At 32.8% G+C, this 18,044-nt stretch overlaps 1 protein-coding gene across 3 annotated transcripts in view; it reads left to right on the top strand.

The window, feature by feature from the left end:
* LOC102951886 (pleckstrin homology domain interacting protein) overlaps window positions 1-16,296 on the top strand; it is a 138,501-nt gene extending 122,205 nt beyond the window's left edge. For 2 of the 3 annotated variants that reach the window (XM_042986701.1, XM_042986700.1), the window contains exons 36-40: window positions 3,748-3,900; window positions 5,273-5,436; window positions 5,891-6,150; window positions 6,652-6,849; window positions 10,831-16,296. In XM_042986701.1, coding sequence (XP_042842635.1) covers window positions 3,748-3,900; window positions 5,273-5,436; window positions 5,891-6,150; window positions 6,652-6,849; window positions 10,831-11,468 — 1,413 coding nt within the window. In that variant the 3' untranslated portion in view covers window positions 11,469-16,296. The remainder of the gene's footprint in view (window positions 1-3,747; window positions 3,901-5,272; window positions 5,437-5,890; window positions 6,151-6,651; window positions 6,850-10,830) is intronic. The other variant, XM_042986702.1, reaches the window with a different exon arrangement.
* Window positions 16,297-18,044: the final 1,748 nt, after the last annotated feature.

The raw sequence follows: 18,044 nt of genomic DNA, 5'->3' as shown, positions 1-18,044 counted from the left end.
TCCAGTTAGTTAACATTCAGTTAGTTTCAGCTGTACAATATAGTGATTCAGCACTTCCATACATCACCCTGTGCTTATTAAATAACCACAAGTGCATTCCTTAATCCCTTATGGTAACCATTAGTTCTCTATAATTAAGAGTCTGTTTCTTACTTTGACACTCCCCCCCGTCACTTTTTTCCTGTTGCTTGTTTTATTTGTGAAATTCCACGTGAGTGAAATCAAATGGTATTTGTTTTTCTCTGCCTCATTTTGCTTAATTAACATTATACTCTCTAGCTCCATTCATGTCATTTCAAATGGCAAGATTTCGTTCTTCTTTATGGATGAATGATATTCCACTGTATATATAGACCTTCTTTATCCATTCATCAATAATACTGCTATACACATAGGAATGCATATATCCTTTTGAATTCGTGTTCTACGAATTTACTGGGTAAATACCCAGTAGTGTGATTGCTGGATTGTAGAGTAGTTCTATTTTTAACTTTTTGAGGAACCTCCATACTGTTTCCCAAAGTAGCTGCACCAGTTTGCATTCCCACCAACAGTACATGAGTGTTCCTATTTCTCCACAGGAGTGTTCCTGTTTCTCGCCGACACCTGTTGTTTCCTGTATTTTTGATTTTAGCTATTCTGACATGTGTGAGGTGATATCTCAATGATGAGCATCTTTTCACATATCTGTTGGCTATCTGTATGTCTTCTTTGGAAAAGTGTCTGCTTTTTTTCATTTTTAAAATCAGATTGTTTTTTGAGTGTTTTATAAGTTCTTTATATATTTTGGATCCTATCCTTTATTGGATATGTCATTTGCAAATAGCTTCTCCCATTCCATGGATTGCTTTATTTTGTGTATGACACCAGTATATTTTGATAATTTTGTATATATTATAAATACCTGATCAACCACTTAAGAGATGTATTCATAGAGTTATAGTCATAAACACAGTACATAAATCAAAGGGAATCTGTTCAAGTGACCAAGGAAGATTGGGAAGAAAAGTAAAAAAACAGCAGGACAGATGTAATTGAAATCATTACAGAGTGTTTTCCAGCCACAGTGGAATCAAACCAGAAATAAACAGGAAAATCTCTAATCACTTGATTGATGACTAAATAAATATATATTTCTGAATAATCTGTGAGATCAAAGAAGTCTTATGGGAAATAAAACACATTGAACTAATAAATGAAAATGAATACAATATAAAAATTTGTGGGATGAAGCTAAAAAATTGAGGAAAACAGAGAGCACTAAATAGTACATGAGAATAGAAAAAGTCTTGAATCAGTCATCCAAGCTCTCTCCTCAAGAACCAAGAAAAATTAAAATTAACCCACAGTGAGCAGAAGAAAGGAAATAATAAAAAGAAATCAATGCAACTGAAAACAAAAACAATAGAGAAAATCCATAAAACCAAAAATCTCATTCTTTGAAAAGATCTATAAAAGTGACAAATCTCTATTAAGAAAAAAGACACAAGTTGCTAATATCAGGAATGCAATAGAGGATATCACTACAGACCATACAGATACCAAAAAGATAAAAAATACTACAGGCAACTCTACACATACAGATTGGACATCATAGGTGAAATGGACCATTTCTCAAAGTACAGACTACCACAATTCCCCCAATAGAAAATAGATCATTTGAATAGCCCTGTAACTAGTAAGGAAATTTAATTTGTAATTAAAAGCTTTCAAAAAAGAAATGTCTTAAGTCCAAATATCTTCACTGGACAATTCTACCAAAATTTAAAGAATTAACACAAATTCTACATAGTCTCTTTCACAAGACAGAGAAGGGACTACTTCTGCACCCATTCTGTGAAACCAGTATTATCCTGATTTTAAAACTGGACCAAAAAAATACAAAAGAAAATGCAAAAATTCTCAATAAAATATCAGCAAATAGAATTCAGTGATATATACAAATGATATTATACGATGACCAAGTGGGTTTTTATCCAGGGATGTAAGGCTTATTCAATATTCAAAAATGAATCTGTGTAATTCATCATATTAAAGGAGAGAAGTCTCCTTTATGATTGTATCAATTAATGCATATGAAAAAGTATTTGACAGAATACACATTTGTTCTAAGAATGCACATATTGGATATGGGATTAGATGGTACAGTCAGCATTCCCATAAGAGGAAATGAGAATGGGGCTTAAAAGGAAATTTATTACATTCACAAGTCCCAGAGATGGTGTCACTGAATGCTACTTAGAGCCACAAGGGAAACATCAGGTTTTGGTCAGATGGCAAAAGGCAGGAGCAAGGAAATGCTTAAGCCAGAGCCTTTATTGGGGTCTTTATGAGAAAGGCAAGGCAGAGCAAGGTAAACACTTTAGGACTGGCTAATTTGAATAATTCCAGTGGGCTTTGGGGCATAGGGTTGGTCTATCTCTAAGAATTGGTTAGTCCTGGGAGGGGCAGGCTCTCTTCAGGTCTGTAAGAATCCCAAATCACCAGAGCATCAGGAACACAAAAGATAGGAAAATATAATTTACATAATTAGTCCTGTGATGAATGGATGCAATATAGACAAATACATAATGTAAGATAACCACCATTAATGATAATTAAAAAAAAAAAAGAAAAGAAAAACTCTTAAGTAAACTAGGAATAAAGGGGAACTTTGAAAACGTGATAAAGAGTACCTGTTTAAAAACCTACAGCTAAATTATACTTAATCATGAAAAACCAAATGCTTTCCCCCTAAGATTGGGAATGAGGCAAAAGATGCCTGTTCTCACCACTGCTTTTCAACATAGTACTGCAAATTCTAGCCAATGCAATAAGGTAAGAAAAAGAAATAAAAGGCATATAGATTGTTACAGAAGAAATAAAACTGTCCCTATTTGTAAAAGGTAATAATGCTATTTCCCTTATGGTCAAACATACTTGATCATAATTTAAACTTGATGGTGCAAACTCAAGCTACGTGTTGAAAAATGTAGTTACATACTTCTGGTCTATGGAAAAGATGTATTACTCTTTCTCTTTTAAAAGATACCATATTCAAATAATTTTATACCCTTCTGTTTCTTTCTGCTTTCACTTGTCTTTTTATTGCTTCTAATCTATTGCCTTATTTTATACACAGTTGACTAGGTAGATACTTTAGGTGATTCCACTTCTCCTTTGTCTGATGAAGTGTATAGGCTTTGTGACAACTATTTACATTCACAATTCCTGATTAATGCAGAGTTCCCAATTGTAGTACTAAAGTTGAGGTTAGTAGAATTCAGGCCTCCACACAAATGGAGTATCAGTGTATTTCTATTGTTTTATCTCCTTATTTTATTTTTTATTTATTTTTTATCTGCTTATTTTGAAGATCTATGTCAGAGCCTTTAGAGTTCATAGCTAGTATAAAATTTTGAGTTTTATTATATGAAATTTGTTAGTTGTGGATCTAAGGTTTTTTTCAGTACGCTTAATCCTTTTTCCAGAAAAACTCTACCCTTTACCTCTTCCTCAAGAAAAAGCAGCAGAACTTAATAGCTTCTTGAATGAGAAGAACCTATGTTGACTGCAATAAAAGGGAGAGGGCATGAAAAAAATAAAAATTATTAGGAAAAAAAAAAGCCTTGATGAGGAAAGTAAGGGATTATTAATAGTTCTAGGACTTATACTCATCACAGGAATTGTATGTCAATCCCTGTGCTGAGTATTAATGCCTTGTGGTAGTGATGTTAATAGTAATACCACCTGTTTTTCTTCTTTTAGGACTACAGAGACATCATTGACACTCCAATGGATTTTGCTACTGTTAGAGAAACTTTAGAGGCTGGGAATTATGAGTCACCCATGGAATTATGTAAAGATGTCAGACTTATTTTTAGCAATTCCAAAGCCTATACACCAAGCAAAAGATCAAGGGTATATACTTAAAACTGGTTTTGTCTATGTTTAATTTAAATGAAATTAGTAGCAAAGTATGTTAAGTAACTAAATGTTCTGTTAATTAAATATAGAGCAAAATTTATATTATGTTCTTAATGGTATCCTAGTGGAAAAAAGAATTCACATATTTTTATTTCTTTCCTTCTATAAAATAAAAGTGATGACATTAATGTTTAGGGATGGTTACTTTTCCTTAACAAATACCACATACTTTTTGTCCTGATATATATTAGGGCTATGTGGGCTTAACTTTTCCAGCTATTTTCTGCATTAATGGAAAGGTATTTTTGTGAATCTTTTATAAAAATGAGTAAAATTATAAATATCATTTACCTCTCTTTGGGCAGACAAGATATCACAAAAGGGTGATATATGGAAATGAAATGAAAAAGAATAGGGGCACTTGGGTGGCTCAGTCGGTTAAGCGTCTGACTTTGGCTCAGGTCATGATCTCACAATTCATGAGTTTGAGTCCTGCATCAGGCTTTGTGCTGACAACTCAGAGCCTGGAGCCTGCTTTAGATTCTGTATCTTCCTTTCTCTGCTCCTCACCCACTCGTGTTCTATCTCTCAAATAAATAAATGTTTAAAAAAAAAAAAAAAAGGAAATTAAAAAAAGAAAAAATATAGATGATAGTCCTAGGTAACAGGTTCAAAACCTCAGGGATAGTTTCAGTGTGATAGAGTTCAAAGGAATTTTGTCTGTATAGGCCGTGTGAATTGATACTAGGGCTCTTATTTAAGAATCTGAAATCCAGGGCCCTTGGGTGGCTCATTTGGTTGAGCATTCAACTCCATTTCAGTTCAGGTCATGATCCCAGGTTTGTAGGATCGAGCCCTGCATTATAATGGCTCAGTGCTGAGCATGGAACCTGCTTAAGATTCTGTCTCTCCCTCTGCTCCTCGAACCACCCCCCCCCCCCAAAAAAAAATAAAAACTTAGACTCTGAAACCTTGGAAGATTCCTAATCCAAATGTAAAAATAGTTTAATTGTCAGGGCACCTGGGTGGTTCAGTCAGTTGAGTGTATGACTATTGATTTCAGCTCAGATCATGATTCCAAGGTCATGGGATTGAGTGCTATGATGAGCTCTGCACTGAATGTGGAGCCTAGTTAAGATTCTCATTCATATTCTCTCTCTCTCTCAAAAATTAAAAATAAAACTTACAAAAAATACAGTTTAAATGTAAAAAGGCTTTAGTTTTACTCTTCATCTAAAGAGATTGGAAAAATATAATGTTTAAATTGTTGAAACTTTTTGCTAAAAAAAATACTTAAGTTCTATGTTAATATTTACTGAGCAGGCATTTTCCTTTCCACATTTAAACACTTTTTTTCTTATCGTAGATTTACAGCATGAGTTTGCGCCTGTCTGCTTTCTTTGAAGAACACATTAGTTCAGTTTTATCAGATTATAAATCTGCTCTTCGTTTTCATAAAAGAAATACAATAACCAAAAGGAGGAAGAAAAGAAACAGAAGCAGCTCTGTTTCCAGTAGTGCTGCATCAAGGTATATGATTTATTTTAAAAAACATCAACTGATCTATAACTTTGTCATCTAAATGATAGAACTCGGTGTTTTTTAATACTTCCTTTACTATTCCCTATATTGCAGAATGATATATTTGACATGCAAGTTCCTATGATGTGGAGGATTTTTAATCTTTTAACTAAAGCTATACTAGTGTAAGTGCTTAAATTCAAACTGCTAAATCTATACAGTAAAACAGCATTTTTAGGATAGTGATGGCATCATGCTTTCTGTCATATAACTGTAGCATTTATGGCAATCCTTCACTAAATATTCACTTTCAAAGGCTCACAACCATATGAAATCCACTACAAATCTCATATTTTAACATATTTCATAATAGTACAAATATTGAATCCAACAGTATTATAAAACTATTTTATTTATCCGCATAGAGCTATAGGAATGACTAATGATATTATTTTATTTACAGCCCTGAAAGGAAAAAAAGGACCTTAAAACCCCAGCTAAAGTCAGATATCTCTACCTCTCCATTCTCTACACCTACACGATCAATACCACCGAGACATAATGCCACTCAGATAAATGGTAAAACAGAATCCAGTTCTGTAGTTCGAACCAGAAGCAATCGAGTGGTTGTAGATCCAGTTACCACTGAGCAGCCATCTACTTCTTCTGCAGCAAAGGCTTTAATTTCAAAAGCTAATACATCTGCAATGCCAGGGAAAACAAGTAAGAATCATTTACGGTTTCTAAATTGAAGTATATATGATTTTTAAATTTAGCTTTTATTTTGCCAAATGAAATATATGAGATTTTTGTAAATTCCAGCAGAAAGTGTTGGTTTTGCTCTTTTTTGCTTATTTGTAATAAAAAAAAATGACGTTTAGTAATGTTAGCATAGAATACTTAAAAATGGTAACTCTGATCCAAACTGCCTGGATTAAAATCCTAGTACCCAGACTTGCTAACAATTTGCTATGGCTTACCTTCATAATCTTGAAGTTACTGGACATCATCAGAAAGGTCTGAAACTGTTAAAAGAGTTTATTTGTGTATTCCTTTTTTCTGTTTGAAAGTAGATTTCCTAAGAAAGCATTAAGCAACTCCTAGGTTTTATCCTTTCGCTAATTCAAGCAGTCCAAATTACAAGTAATCCCAACCTCCTTGCTTATTTATAGGTTAAATAATTTAGCTTTTAATTGTGTGTGTGTGTATGTATATGTGTTTCAGTTCTAGAAAATTCTGTGAAACATTCCAAAACTTTGAATACTCTTTCAAGTCCTGGTCAGTCCAGTATTAGTCATGGCACTAGGAATAATTCTGCAAAAGAAAACACAGAAAAGGAAAAGTCAGTCAAACGTAAAGTGAAATCATCTGTACTCTCAAAAACATCCACTCTTTCAAAGTCATCACCCATCATGGAGCAAGGTAAGGTATTATTTGTATCTTCCAAGATAAAGTAGGTATTTCTTAAGAATGATGCTTTTTGTTGGAGGTAGCATTTATATCCACTTTTTCTTAGGTTGCTCATTTAAAAGTCACATTCTGTATTAGTTGGTGCATTCAGTGAGACATCTTTTGATTTGCAGCTTTGTGCCCAAAGCAAACTGTATTGTCATTAAATTTTAAGAGCCAAGAAAAACTTGCTTTATGGAAATAAAAACAAATTCTAGAATCAAAGGCTTTTACTGATGTAAGTTAACTAATTCCTGACTTCATTATTACAAAACCTTAAAAAGTATTTTCAGGTAGTTTAAATTAAATTAGATTTACTTAACCAAATGTATACGCCTTTCCTTTTTAGAAAAATTAAGTTGTTCTTACATCACAAAATTAAGCACACTGCCCTGCCCTTCACTAAATGTTAACTCATCAGGGTTGTCCACAGCCCGACCTTTGTTCTGTCATAAAACTTTTAACCCTTTACAGTTATGCTTCCAAGTTCTCTCATCTGCAGATTTTCATTTTAAAGGCTTTATGTTTGAACAATGGAGAAAGAAACTGATACAGTACACCCTATGATGTGTTAAAACAATTATGGCTTATTGGCAGTGAGCAGTTCGAGAAGAAGCATTTTGTATCACAGCTTCCAATGTATGCCTAAACAATTTCCTCTTCAATGTTCTCCTCAGACACCTCTCAAAATTTAATATTTCTACTGAAATGTCCTTTTATATGTATAATGGCATTGGGATATACCCCTCTATGTAAGCTTAAAGTCAGGGAGTCATCTAGCCTTCTCTTCCAGATCTACTTCACAGTCGTTAGTTTCTGTTATTTCTGCCTCCTTAATTTCCCTAAAATCGGTTCCTCTCACTTCCATGTTTTTAATTCAGGCCTACATAATTTCTCACCTGGACTGTTCTAGTTTTCTAACTGGTCTTGCTGTCTTGATTCTCAACTCTTCCTTACCCAATACGTCTTCCACATTGCGTAAAAGTGATCTTTCTGATCATTTATCTTTAGCACAAATGCATGCATGCCCATACACACACACAGTTGAAATCCTTCCCTGCGTTCAAATCATCCATAGAGTCAGATTTTAATGTTTTTGCTTATTATATAAGACTCTTCATTACTTGGCTGCTGCCTAACATTCCAGCTTTCTTTACTTTTCCCTCTCCTTTTTATGTCCCAGCTATCCTATACCACTTGAAGTCTCTGAAATATCATTGTCCTTTTCTTCCTTCTTTGGAATGTCTTTTTTTCCCTCCCAATTTAATGGTTTCCTATTACCTTTCAAGTTTTACTTTGAAATATTATCCACTCCAGGAAGCCTCTTCTTGGGTTCTTTAGACAGAATCAAGCACTTCTTTTATGTTCCCAGAACACCCTGTTCATTGCTTTTTGTGGTAACACTTATTATTATTTTTTACATGTGTTTGTATCCAGTGGAATCTGAACTTCTGGGTTTAATTACTTTTTCAGTCACTTATACTTACTATATAGTGGTCAGTAAGTGAATAAAGAAGCAAATGACTTTGTATATCAGTGTTTTACATTTTTATTATTTGCTTCCTTTCTGAACTAAATTCAAAGTTTTTAGTATATTGGCCTTGCTTCTGTCACTTTGAACCCTACGGAAATCAGATGTACATAGTGAATTGGTTCTAGCATTACAATAGGGGGTCCAATAACCAATTTGATTTATAAGTTTTGCGTGTCACAAATATGAGTTACCACTGCAGTATAGAAATATAATTAGCTAATAAGTCATTAATGATGACTTATTACATAAACATTGACACCTGGATTAACTGTTAGAATCAAGAGGCAATTCTGTCCAGTGGAAATATAATATAAACCACTATAAATCATGTGTATTATTTTAAGTTTTCTAGTAGCTACTGCATCTAATAATAAACAGGTAAAATTACTAATTTTAATAATTTATTCCATCATATCAAAAATACTGTCATTTCAACCTGTAATCAATATTCAAAATGTACAGTGCTTCAGTATTCACATTTAAATTAAAAATTGAGTTCCTCAATTGCATAGCTGTTTCAATTGCTCAGTAGCCACGTGGTTAATAACTACCATACTGAACACAGGCCCCATATAAAGAGTGTTACATTCATTCTTAACCTTTTTACTTAATGCATTGCTTTGCAAAGTTGATGAAACCTGTAGTCCTTTCCCCAGAAAATGCCCATAGGCATATTCACACAAAATTTGGACATTTCAAGAAATTCATGGAGTCCTTGAAGCCAAGCTGTAGAATTTCTATAGTGAGTATGTGGACTGGTTATTTACAACCTTGTCAGCAGTCTTAATGTAAAACAAGTAAGATATACAGAATCCTCAGACAGGTTAAGTGTAATTGTGTGTTAGAAGATACTTAATTACTTTATTCACACTCACACACATTTCTCCCCTCTTCCCACTCCCCTCCTTATGCCGGAAAACCACTAAAGAAAAGTATTTGTATCATGGGGGTCAGGAAATGGGGGCTTTGCCTTTTCCCTTTGCTTCTGGCTCTGGCCTCTTGTGACCTCTTGATTTTTTTCTTGATACATATGAAGTATAATTCAAGCTATGACAGATATCATTATGAGGAAGTATTCTCTTTAAAAGCAGTGTTCATCTCTTTAAAAGCAGTGTTCATCTCTTTATGTATTTTCTTTAGAATATTGCAGTGTAGATCACCCACCACAACCAAACAAAAAAACTTAAGAACTTTAGGAGAACAAAGGTAGTAGTAATACATGTTTGTCATCTTTTTCCTTCATCTAAAGGGGTAATAGCATTTATTTTTAACACAGAAAGGCAGTTCACCATGGTCTCTAGATAGATTTAGAGTTTGATCTCTAGAATTTTATATTTTTTTATAAAGCACAATAGCCTTATCTTGGAGTTTGTTGCAATTATAATGGCATACATAATAGATTTGATTGATACATGGATTCAGTACTGCTTATGATAATAAATCAATTGTTTGCCATTCAATTACGTAAGGATATAGGACCGTTTCAAAGAGCCTGTGAAGGAAACTACTGTTTAGTTGTTTACTTCATCCTTTTTAAACTATTCTGAGAACATAGTTCATAACCAAGAGTAACTGATTTCTAGTGTTGTAGTTAGGAGAGAGGAAGAATGTCAAAGGCATGGTAGTTTTTATGGGGAATAATTGATATAAATTATTCTAATAAATGTACTCAAAAACCTCTTTTGTAGTAGGATTAGGAGAGGAAATTCTTCTTACCTCTGAGGAACATAAGCAAATATTTAAATTGTAAACTCTTCTGTGATACCAGAGAGGGTATGATGATCATATCCAAAAAGGAATCAAATAAGAGCTAGAAACATTCCAGTCTTGATATCCCTTTTTCTTCCATCCCTAGTAGAAAAAGTTATTAGAGGTAAGTGGAAGGAGATGTTATGCTTACTATGTATTCAGATTACCAAGTTAAAAGGTCATGGATTTTATACTAACAACATTTTCCATGATTGAGCTGCTTAAAGGTAGGAATACTGAAAACTTGCTAATGAGGTAAGCAGTAAAGTTCTTTGTGGTTGCTAAGCTCTATACAAGTGAATATGGTCATTTTGTGTAATCCAAACAGTGTTCATATATTAGAACATGTAGTAAAGGTAATAATGCTAAGAAACGTTGGCTGATCTCAGCTATATCATAATTTACAATGTTAACAGGTTATTTGCTGAGTGTCATTTCCCTCATGTGAGGTCATTAATGATTTCATTAAGGGTCTTTCTTCCTCTGTGAGTTTTAAGTAGAAGATAATCTCATTAAACTATTAGCCTTCTGTTAGTTCCTTTTCTCATTTTAGTAAAAACAAAAATTAGAATTACGTGCTTACGTAAGTATAGCAGTGTCCTTATGACTAGTTTGAGAGTCAAATAAAAAAAGCAATTCCCTATGTTAAGTGTACTGTTGTTCCTTTTTAGCAGATTGCAGGAACAATGCTCTTGTACCAGGAAGCATTCAAGTAAATGGCCATGGAGGGCAGCCATCTAAACTTGTAAAGAGAGGACCTGGAAGGAAGCCTAAGGTAGAAGTTAACACCAATAGTGGTGAAGTTATACACAAGAAAAGGGGTAGAAAGCCCAAAAAACTACAGTATGCAAAGCCAGAAAACTCAGAGCAAAATAATGTACATTCAATCAGAGACGAAGTAGTTCCTTCTTCAACATGCAGTTTTCTTTCTGAAACTAATACTGTAAAGGAGGATCTGTTACAGAAAAAAAGTCGTGGAGGCAGAAAACCGAAAAGGAAGATGAAGACACAAAAACTAGATTCAGATCTCATAGTTCCTACAAGTGTTAAAATGCTAAGGAGAAGTAACCGAAAAAAGACAGATGATCCTATGGATGAGGAAGAAGAGTTTGAGGAACTTAAAGGCTCTGAACCCCACATGAGAACTAGAAACCAAGGTCGAAGGACAGCTTTCTATAATGAGGATGATTCTGAAGAGGAGCAAAGGCAGCTGTTGTTCGAAGACACCTCTTTGACTTTTGGAACTTCTAGTAGAGGACGAGTCCGAAAGTTGACTGAAAAAGCAAAAGCTAATTTAATTGGTTGGTAACTTGTACCAAAATATTTTACTTCAAAATCATAAAGCAGGTACAGTTAAGGAATATGTAGAACTAAGGCTTCTGCTTCCTTGCTGCTATGGTGGATTAGGGAATGTTTTGATTTGCAAAAAAAAAAAAAAACAAAAAAAACACAAACAAACAAACTTACAAGACACTTCACTTCTTTAAATGAATATATATATATAAATATATACATATATATTTTAAATGTTTGCTATTTATTGCCTTTAGATAGGTTATGCATTTCAACATTCATTTCATTCACTGTTTGAAACAAAAGAAATTGAGGACCTATAATGAATTCCCAGTTTATTTCTGGAAAAGACAGTTCTGCTATACTCTTAAGGAGCATAATATTCCTAGTGATAGAGCATTTCATGTTAAAATGAATTATTTTTGACCAAGCCAGGTACATTTCTATTGATACAGAAGGTCGTGCCCCTAGGAAGACAGATGTTACCAGAGTAGCAGTAAATTCAGAAGTGTGTTTCCTCTAAAGATAAATATAAAAATTCCCACCATTTGATAACCCTAAAAAGTTTAATTTAACTATAGATTGTTCATCTACAAAGAATCTAGATGAGGCTTTTGCTGTATTCCATTTCTGCCAAACATAAGAGAAAATGTACTGATGGAAAGGAAACATATCCACATTGGAAAACATTTGACTGTCTAATTTTTCAGACCTTGATTCTTATATCAATCACTCAATCTCTGTTTATTGTGCCAAAGACTGAGAATCAGTGCAGTGGAAAGCCTGTTTTTGACTGTCAGGACAGCATACACTTTTCAATATTGGAAAGGCTATATATTATTCTAAAGAGCACGTTATTAAAAAGAGTTATGCTGAGATGTATCTTTTTTTGGTACTTAATAGTAGAAAATAATGCACTGGTGGGTCCTTTGACAGAGATGTTTTAGAGAAAATGTTTAAGTGGTTAAAGGATTCAAGGAGAATACAGGAAAAAGGTATGGGATTTGATGTTTACTTGTTGATCTGGATTAATGTCGTTTCTAAACTTTAGACATATCTAATAGGCTAAAATGACTTACAAAGAAATGTGTCTGTGTGTGTATGTGTATATATTGATAAATGGGTATAATTAAATATATATACAAACACATACTTATATACTATTACCCAGGTATAAATTCTTTTTTCAGGATTTTTTAGATAGTGGTAGAATAAAAATAATTTTAAAATGTCATACTTTATAGTTTAATTTTAAGGGGAAGATTGGTTATTTTCAATTATTAAAGGTTAAAATAGGCCAAATCACTTTTTATGCAATCATGTTTTATACAGTGGTCTCATTGCACATTGTGTTTTTTCTGCACTTTTTATGGTATCCTTATCACGCTGGTATGTCAATATACACCCTAAAGAAAAATTCCATTTAATGATTGTGCCTTGTATTCTATTATTTTTTGCATCATTAGTAAAATTGAGTTGTCTATTGTAAATGATAACTATATGACTTAGGAGAATGTATTGCTATATGTACTGCTATGGAAAAGGAAAGCAGTTATTTATTTGTTTATGGTACAGTAGTTATTTTATACCTTAAAAACCAACATAAATACCATTTCTATTGTTTAAAAATTGTCCATTTTTTTAAAAGTTTAAAGAATGTAGTATTTTCTGAGGACTGGTATGGTACAAAAATGTAACCAAAATTTTCAGATACTACATTTTTAAAAAGTGAGGATGGGAAAATCTGTATCAGCATGACCCTGATGTAGAAAAATAAAGTCTTTAATTGAACCTTGGCAAAATACATTACATAATTATTTCTTTACTTATTTCTGGTAGGGATAAATGTTAGCCGTCATTTAATTGTCTTGAAGAACAGTGGAAAGTGATGCATTTGGGCTTTTTAGATCATTTGTACCTAAATTTGTACAGAAAACCTCCTGTGAAATTAAGTAAACCATTTTCCAGATCTTAACTGGATTGCTGTGATTTTGCAGTCGAAAAATAATTTCAAATTTTTCAGGTTTTTTGTATATTTATTTTTTTCTAACAAATATATTTAACTATATAATTAAAAGTCAGTAGTTAAACTCTTCATAATGCAGAAATGGATGGCTTGGTTGTATAGTAAAATGAGTCTTTCAGTTACACCATTATTGAGAATAATGTGTATGTTTGAAATTTAAGTCATTAAAGTAATTAGTTGCTTTTGAAGGCAATCTGTTTGAAACATGTAATTTCCTGATGTTATCTGCATTGTGTTGGAAAAAAAAATAGACTATAAATCCATTTTTGTAAAAAATAAGTGTACAGTTTTAAGGTGTGTACAGAAAAAGGAAGAGCGTACACAGTCTTAGAGTGGAATATACCTCTAGTATGATGTATGGATTCGTTCTAACTCTTGAGCAAAGAAATGAGTAATTACCATCTTACATGCAACAAGTAAATGTATTATTTCTGTTCTAAAGACACTGTATATTTATGACCTTATTTGGACATTATTAGACATTGGTTTCTTAGTAAAGCAAAAATGACATGGATTCAGATTCTTTGTAATTAAAACATTTAAAAATGTATTAGTAATATCAGATATATTTAGATTTTATATTTTTATAATTTAGCTTCTATACATTGCAAAAGTTGAATTGAGAAATTTATGTCAGCACCATATTTTTGTTCTGTTTGACCAGATATCAAAAGTATTGGAAAAAATTATCCTCTTTAAGACAGTGACACCATGTATGTATTCTTTGTAGGCCAAAAGAAAATTTGGCAGTTGTCTTAGGTGAGCAATAAAAACCTCAAGTTTATTGAAAGCTTCAGAAATATAACTTATTACATACATGGAAAATATAAATCAATTTCTGTGTTTTTAAGTACCTAATAATCTCTCCACCTGGTAGTCTCCAGTCCCAATCAAATCTTATAAAATTATAAAATGTTGCAAATGAGCAGTATAAATCATTCAATCAAATTACAGTCTCATAACTCTGGGCAATAGATCTATACCTTCTTAAAATTTTATCCTGTTTTCTGCTTAAATTTATGTACTAAAGATTTGTTGGTCTTGTTTCCATTGTTTTTATTATTGGCACAGCTTCACAAATTTGAAGGCTCTTTGTTAACATTATTATGAAACTATCTTCCTCCTTAAATTTAATTAGAGTAACTGTATAGAATTATTGTGGGCTTGATCATGTCACATCTGAAATAACGAGTTTGGCAGAATTTAGTGTCGCTTGGAAATGAATTGCGTTAAGATAGACTGGTCTGCAAAAAGATCCTCATGCAGCACATGTGTGTTAACACCTAGAACTGACCCTTATCTGGAGTGTAGTATATTAATCAGACATTTTAACAGATGTATTCAAATAACATTTTGCTTATGTTGTATTCACATTTACATGTTTTAAAATATGATTAATAATATAAATTAGTTCTTCTAGCTAATGTTTAATTCTAGCATTCCATTTTATACAAACATAGCTTGTATCTCTCAAATGTCAACTAAAAGCAAATTGTTATTCTGAATGTTTTTATTCACCTGAAGTTAATTTTTGAGTAGGTTGAAAGGACCAAGATACTTGAGTGTTTAAAGGGCTATAAGCATTCTTATATGCAGGAAATACATGGTTGTAGAGTCATAAAAGGGGAAGTACTTATACGTTCTGTGAATTACCCCCATACTAAGAAAGTACTTTTTACATAACAGGTTGTGATGTGGTTTAGTTACGTTTAGGTGAGAATTTATTTTCCTATTGAAATTAGAAAAATACACCTTTTCCTTACTTTCCTCCTTGCACTTCTCCAAAGTTCCCCAAATTTCCAAGTGATTTGAACTGAATATTACATTTACTAAGAAACTACTTATGTTCTTAATTATACTAAGCTAAGCACTCCAAATGATGTTTTGTACTATGTACAGTAACTAAGAAGAGGTCAAATTGAGTCAGAAGACTGTAAGTACCACTTTTGACGCTCCAGAGATAAATCTTGTACACACTACAGTAAAACAACTAGAAAATATTATGAGCTATAAGTATATATTATTTTTAGTTTTGATAGCTCTGTGTTGAAGTACTTCTTTTAATGCAGATAAAATCATCAGGAAATTAACCTTTATATGGCACAAACCAAATACGTAATAGTGGGTGGCTATGAGTTTCTACATTTAAGGAGCTAAGAGAATAGGTTTGAGATGATATATAGTACACGATAGGATACAGAGGCACACACATGCTCATGACTTTTAAGATTGTGTGTGATTAATCACAATGATAAACTATAAATTGAGGCAAAATACAAAGTTACATTTTTGGACCATATTAAAACTGCAAGAAGATGAGTCTTATTAAAGATCTTTTAGAAAACTGTTAAATCCTGTCACACGATATTTAGACGTGTAGAATGTAGCTCAATTTTTTAAAAGTAACTGACCTAGAGGGTTAAAGTTGAAACTGACACATTTTCAAATTAAAATTATACTTATTTTGTACAGAAAACAATGTTAAACACAAGCAAATCTGTTGTATGTAATAAGTAACAGAGTTTAAAGACAAATTATTTAGCTTTATTGAGGTTTTTGTTTTTTTCCTTCCAGAAACCTGGAAGTATCATGGTATAAACGGCAGTCTCACACCAGAATAGCAGTGCCCTTTCTTTTTGTACATATTGATTGGACCTTTCTTTACTGTTATGTGGACACTTTCTATGTTAGTTTTGATGCATAATTCTTTGAATCCTTTTATACAAACTAGAATGTATGTGTAAGAATTCCTGTCCCTGCAATGTAGTAACTACAAACTTATTTTTAAAATAAATAGAAAACTTGTTTTTCTAAGCTATTTTGTAGAGCCTCCTGATTTCTTATTTCCTCTTTTTTTTGTGGGGGGGGGGTGGTAACACATAACGTGCTCAGTACATAATTTCAACAGGCACTGTACCAAAGAAGCCATTATGTAAATGCTGGTGCATTAGAGTTTTGCCCTATTTAGCAAAATGTTAAAATTAATAGCCAGTTAAAGGATTGTGGGTACACTAATTCCAAAATAACCAAAGGTTGAAAATAAGTCACTTGCCTTTTAATGTGTACATTTTATTTTAAATTATTAATTTGTTACTATGTGCAAGTTACTGTACTGGGTGATAAATAGTATTCAGATATGTAAGATAATTCAAAGGAACAGTTTGTGTAAGTATTTTTTCAAAAATGTGAAGTAAAATTTCTGCAAAAGAAATGGAGGAATGAGGAAATATTTCACTTGTTAAACAGTTATAACAAGATAAGATTTATGAAAGCATTGCTTATTGACTTCCCAAGAATCCCAATTATAGTAAAAAGAATATATAAGGCTATAATAAATGACAATTCAGATTAAGCAGCTAAAGGGATGATTTGTATTTTTGTGCTATTGATCGTTTCTCCCTACGAAATTTTGTTTAAATGACTAAAATTTCTAAGTTGAGGAAAGCAGGTATGCATTCCTGGGGCACTTTTTTTTTTCCTCTTTCTAAAATAGACGGATACTTACATGTGGTACATAGAAGAACCAGTCAAGAAAAATTGATTTTCAGCAATCACTTTTTACTGGTTTCTTTTTGTAATAGCATCAATTTTATGTTCGAGGCTGTTTCCCTATTATTTAAGGACAGTAAGATTAAAACCCAAAACACAAGACTTCTGTCCCTTGCAGTATAATACCTTGTATCTGTAATCTTTCTGCACTTAACACATTTACTGTGTATTGATTGCTCTTTGGTTTTGTTTGGGACAAGAATAGTAGAAAGATTCAATGAAATACCTTTTAGCCTGATTAGCTAGACATGGTGGCAGCAGCGTAATGGAATGAAGTAGGCATAGAGTTGAGTCCTTTCATCTCATCTAGCTTTACTTTCTTCATCTGTAAAGTTAAAAAAAAAAAAAGATAATTTCCAAGGTCCAATTCATTTCAAATAGCCTATGGTTACTTCTCATTTGTATATTGTCCGCTGTACTCATGGATCAGTCTTGGCTTTTCTGTTTAGTCCATAAATAAAATAAGCCATTTAATGTATAACTTCCAAGCAAGCTGATTGTAGTAAGTGTACATGTGACCATGACCTAATTGTAGGGAGTGTAAAATCTTGTGAACCCTTAGAAAATGGAGTTTTGAGTTGCAAAATTTTTTGCTACTAATAAAAAGTACTAAAGTTTGTGATTTTCCCAGGGCCCTCTGGGAAGTCTCAAAGACAGTTTCTGTGTAAAACATACCTTGAAATTTTTTGGATTCAATTTTGGGAAAGCAAAATCAAAAGTTTTCAGAGATTTAATCACTTCATTAAGATAGGATCATGGGTGCCGGAGAATAATAGTGGGTTTCCCACTTAATAAAAGTGAAAGAAAATACTTTTTTTTAATTTTTTTTTAATGTTTATTTATTTTTGAGACAGAGACAGAGCATGAACGGGGGAGGGGCAAAGAGAGAGGGAGACACAGAATCGGAAGCAGGCTCCAGGCTCTGAGCCATCAGCCCAGAGCCGGACGCGGGGCTCGAACTCACGGACCGTGAGATCGTGACCTGAGCCGAAGTCGGACGCTTAACCGACTGAGCCA

Source organism: Panthera tigris, chromosome B2 (genome assembly GCF_018350195.1).
Source record: "Panthera tigris isolate Pti1 chromosome B2, P.tigris_Pti1_mat1.1, whole genome shotgun sequence".
Taxonomy (NCBI): Eukaryota; Metazoa; Chordata; class Mammalia; order Carnivora; family Felidae; genus Panthera; species Panthera tigris.
This window is presented reverse-complemented; position numbering and strand designations above follow the sequence as displayed.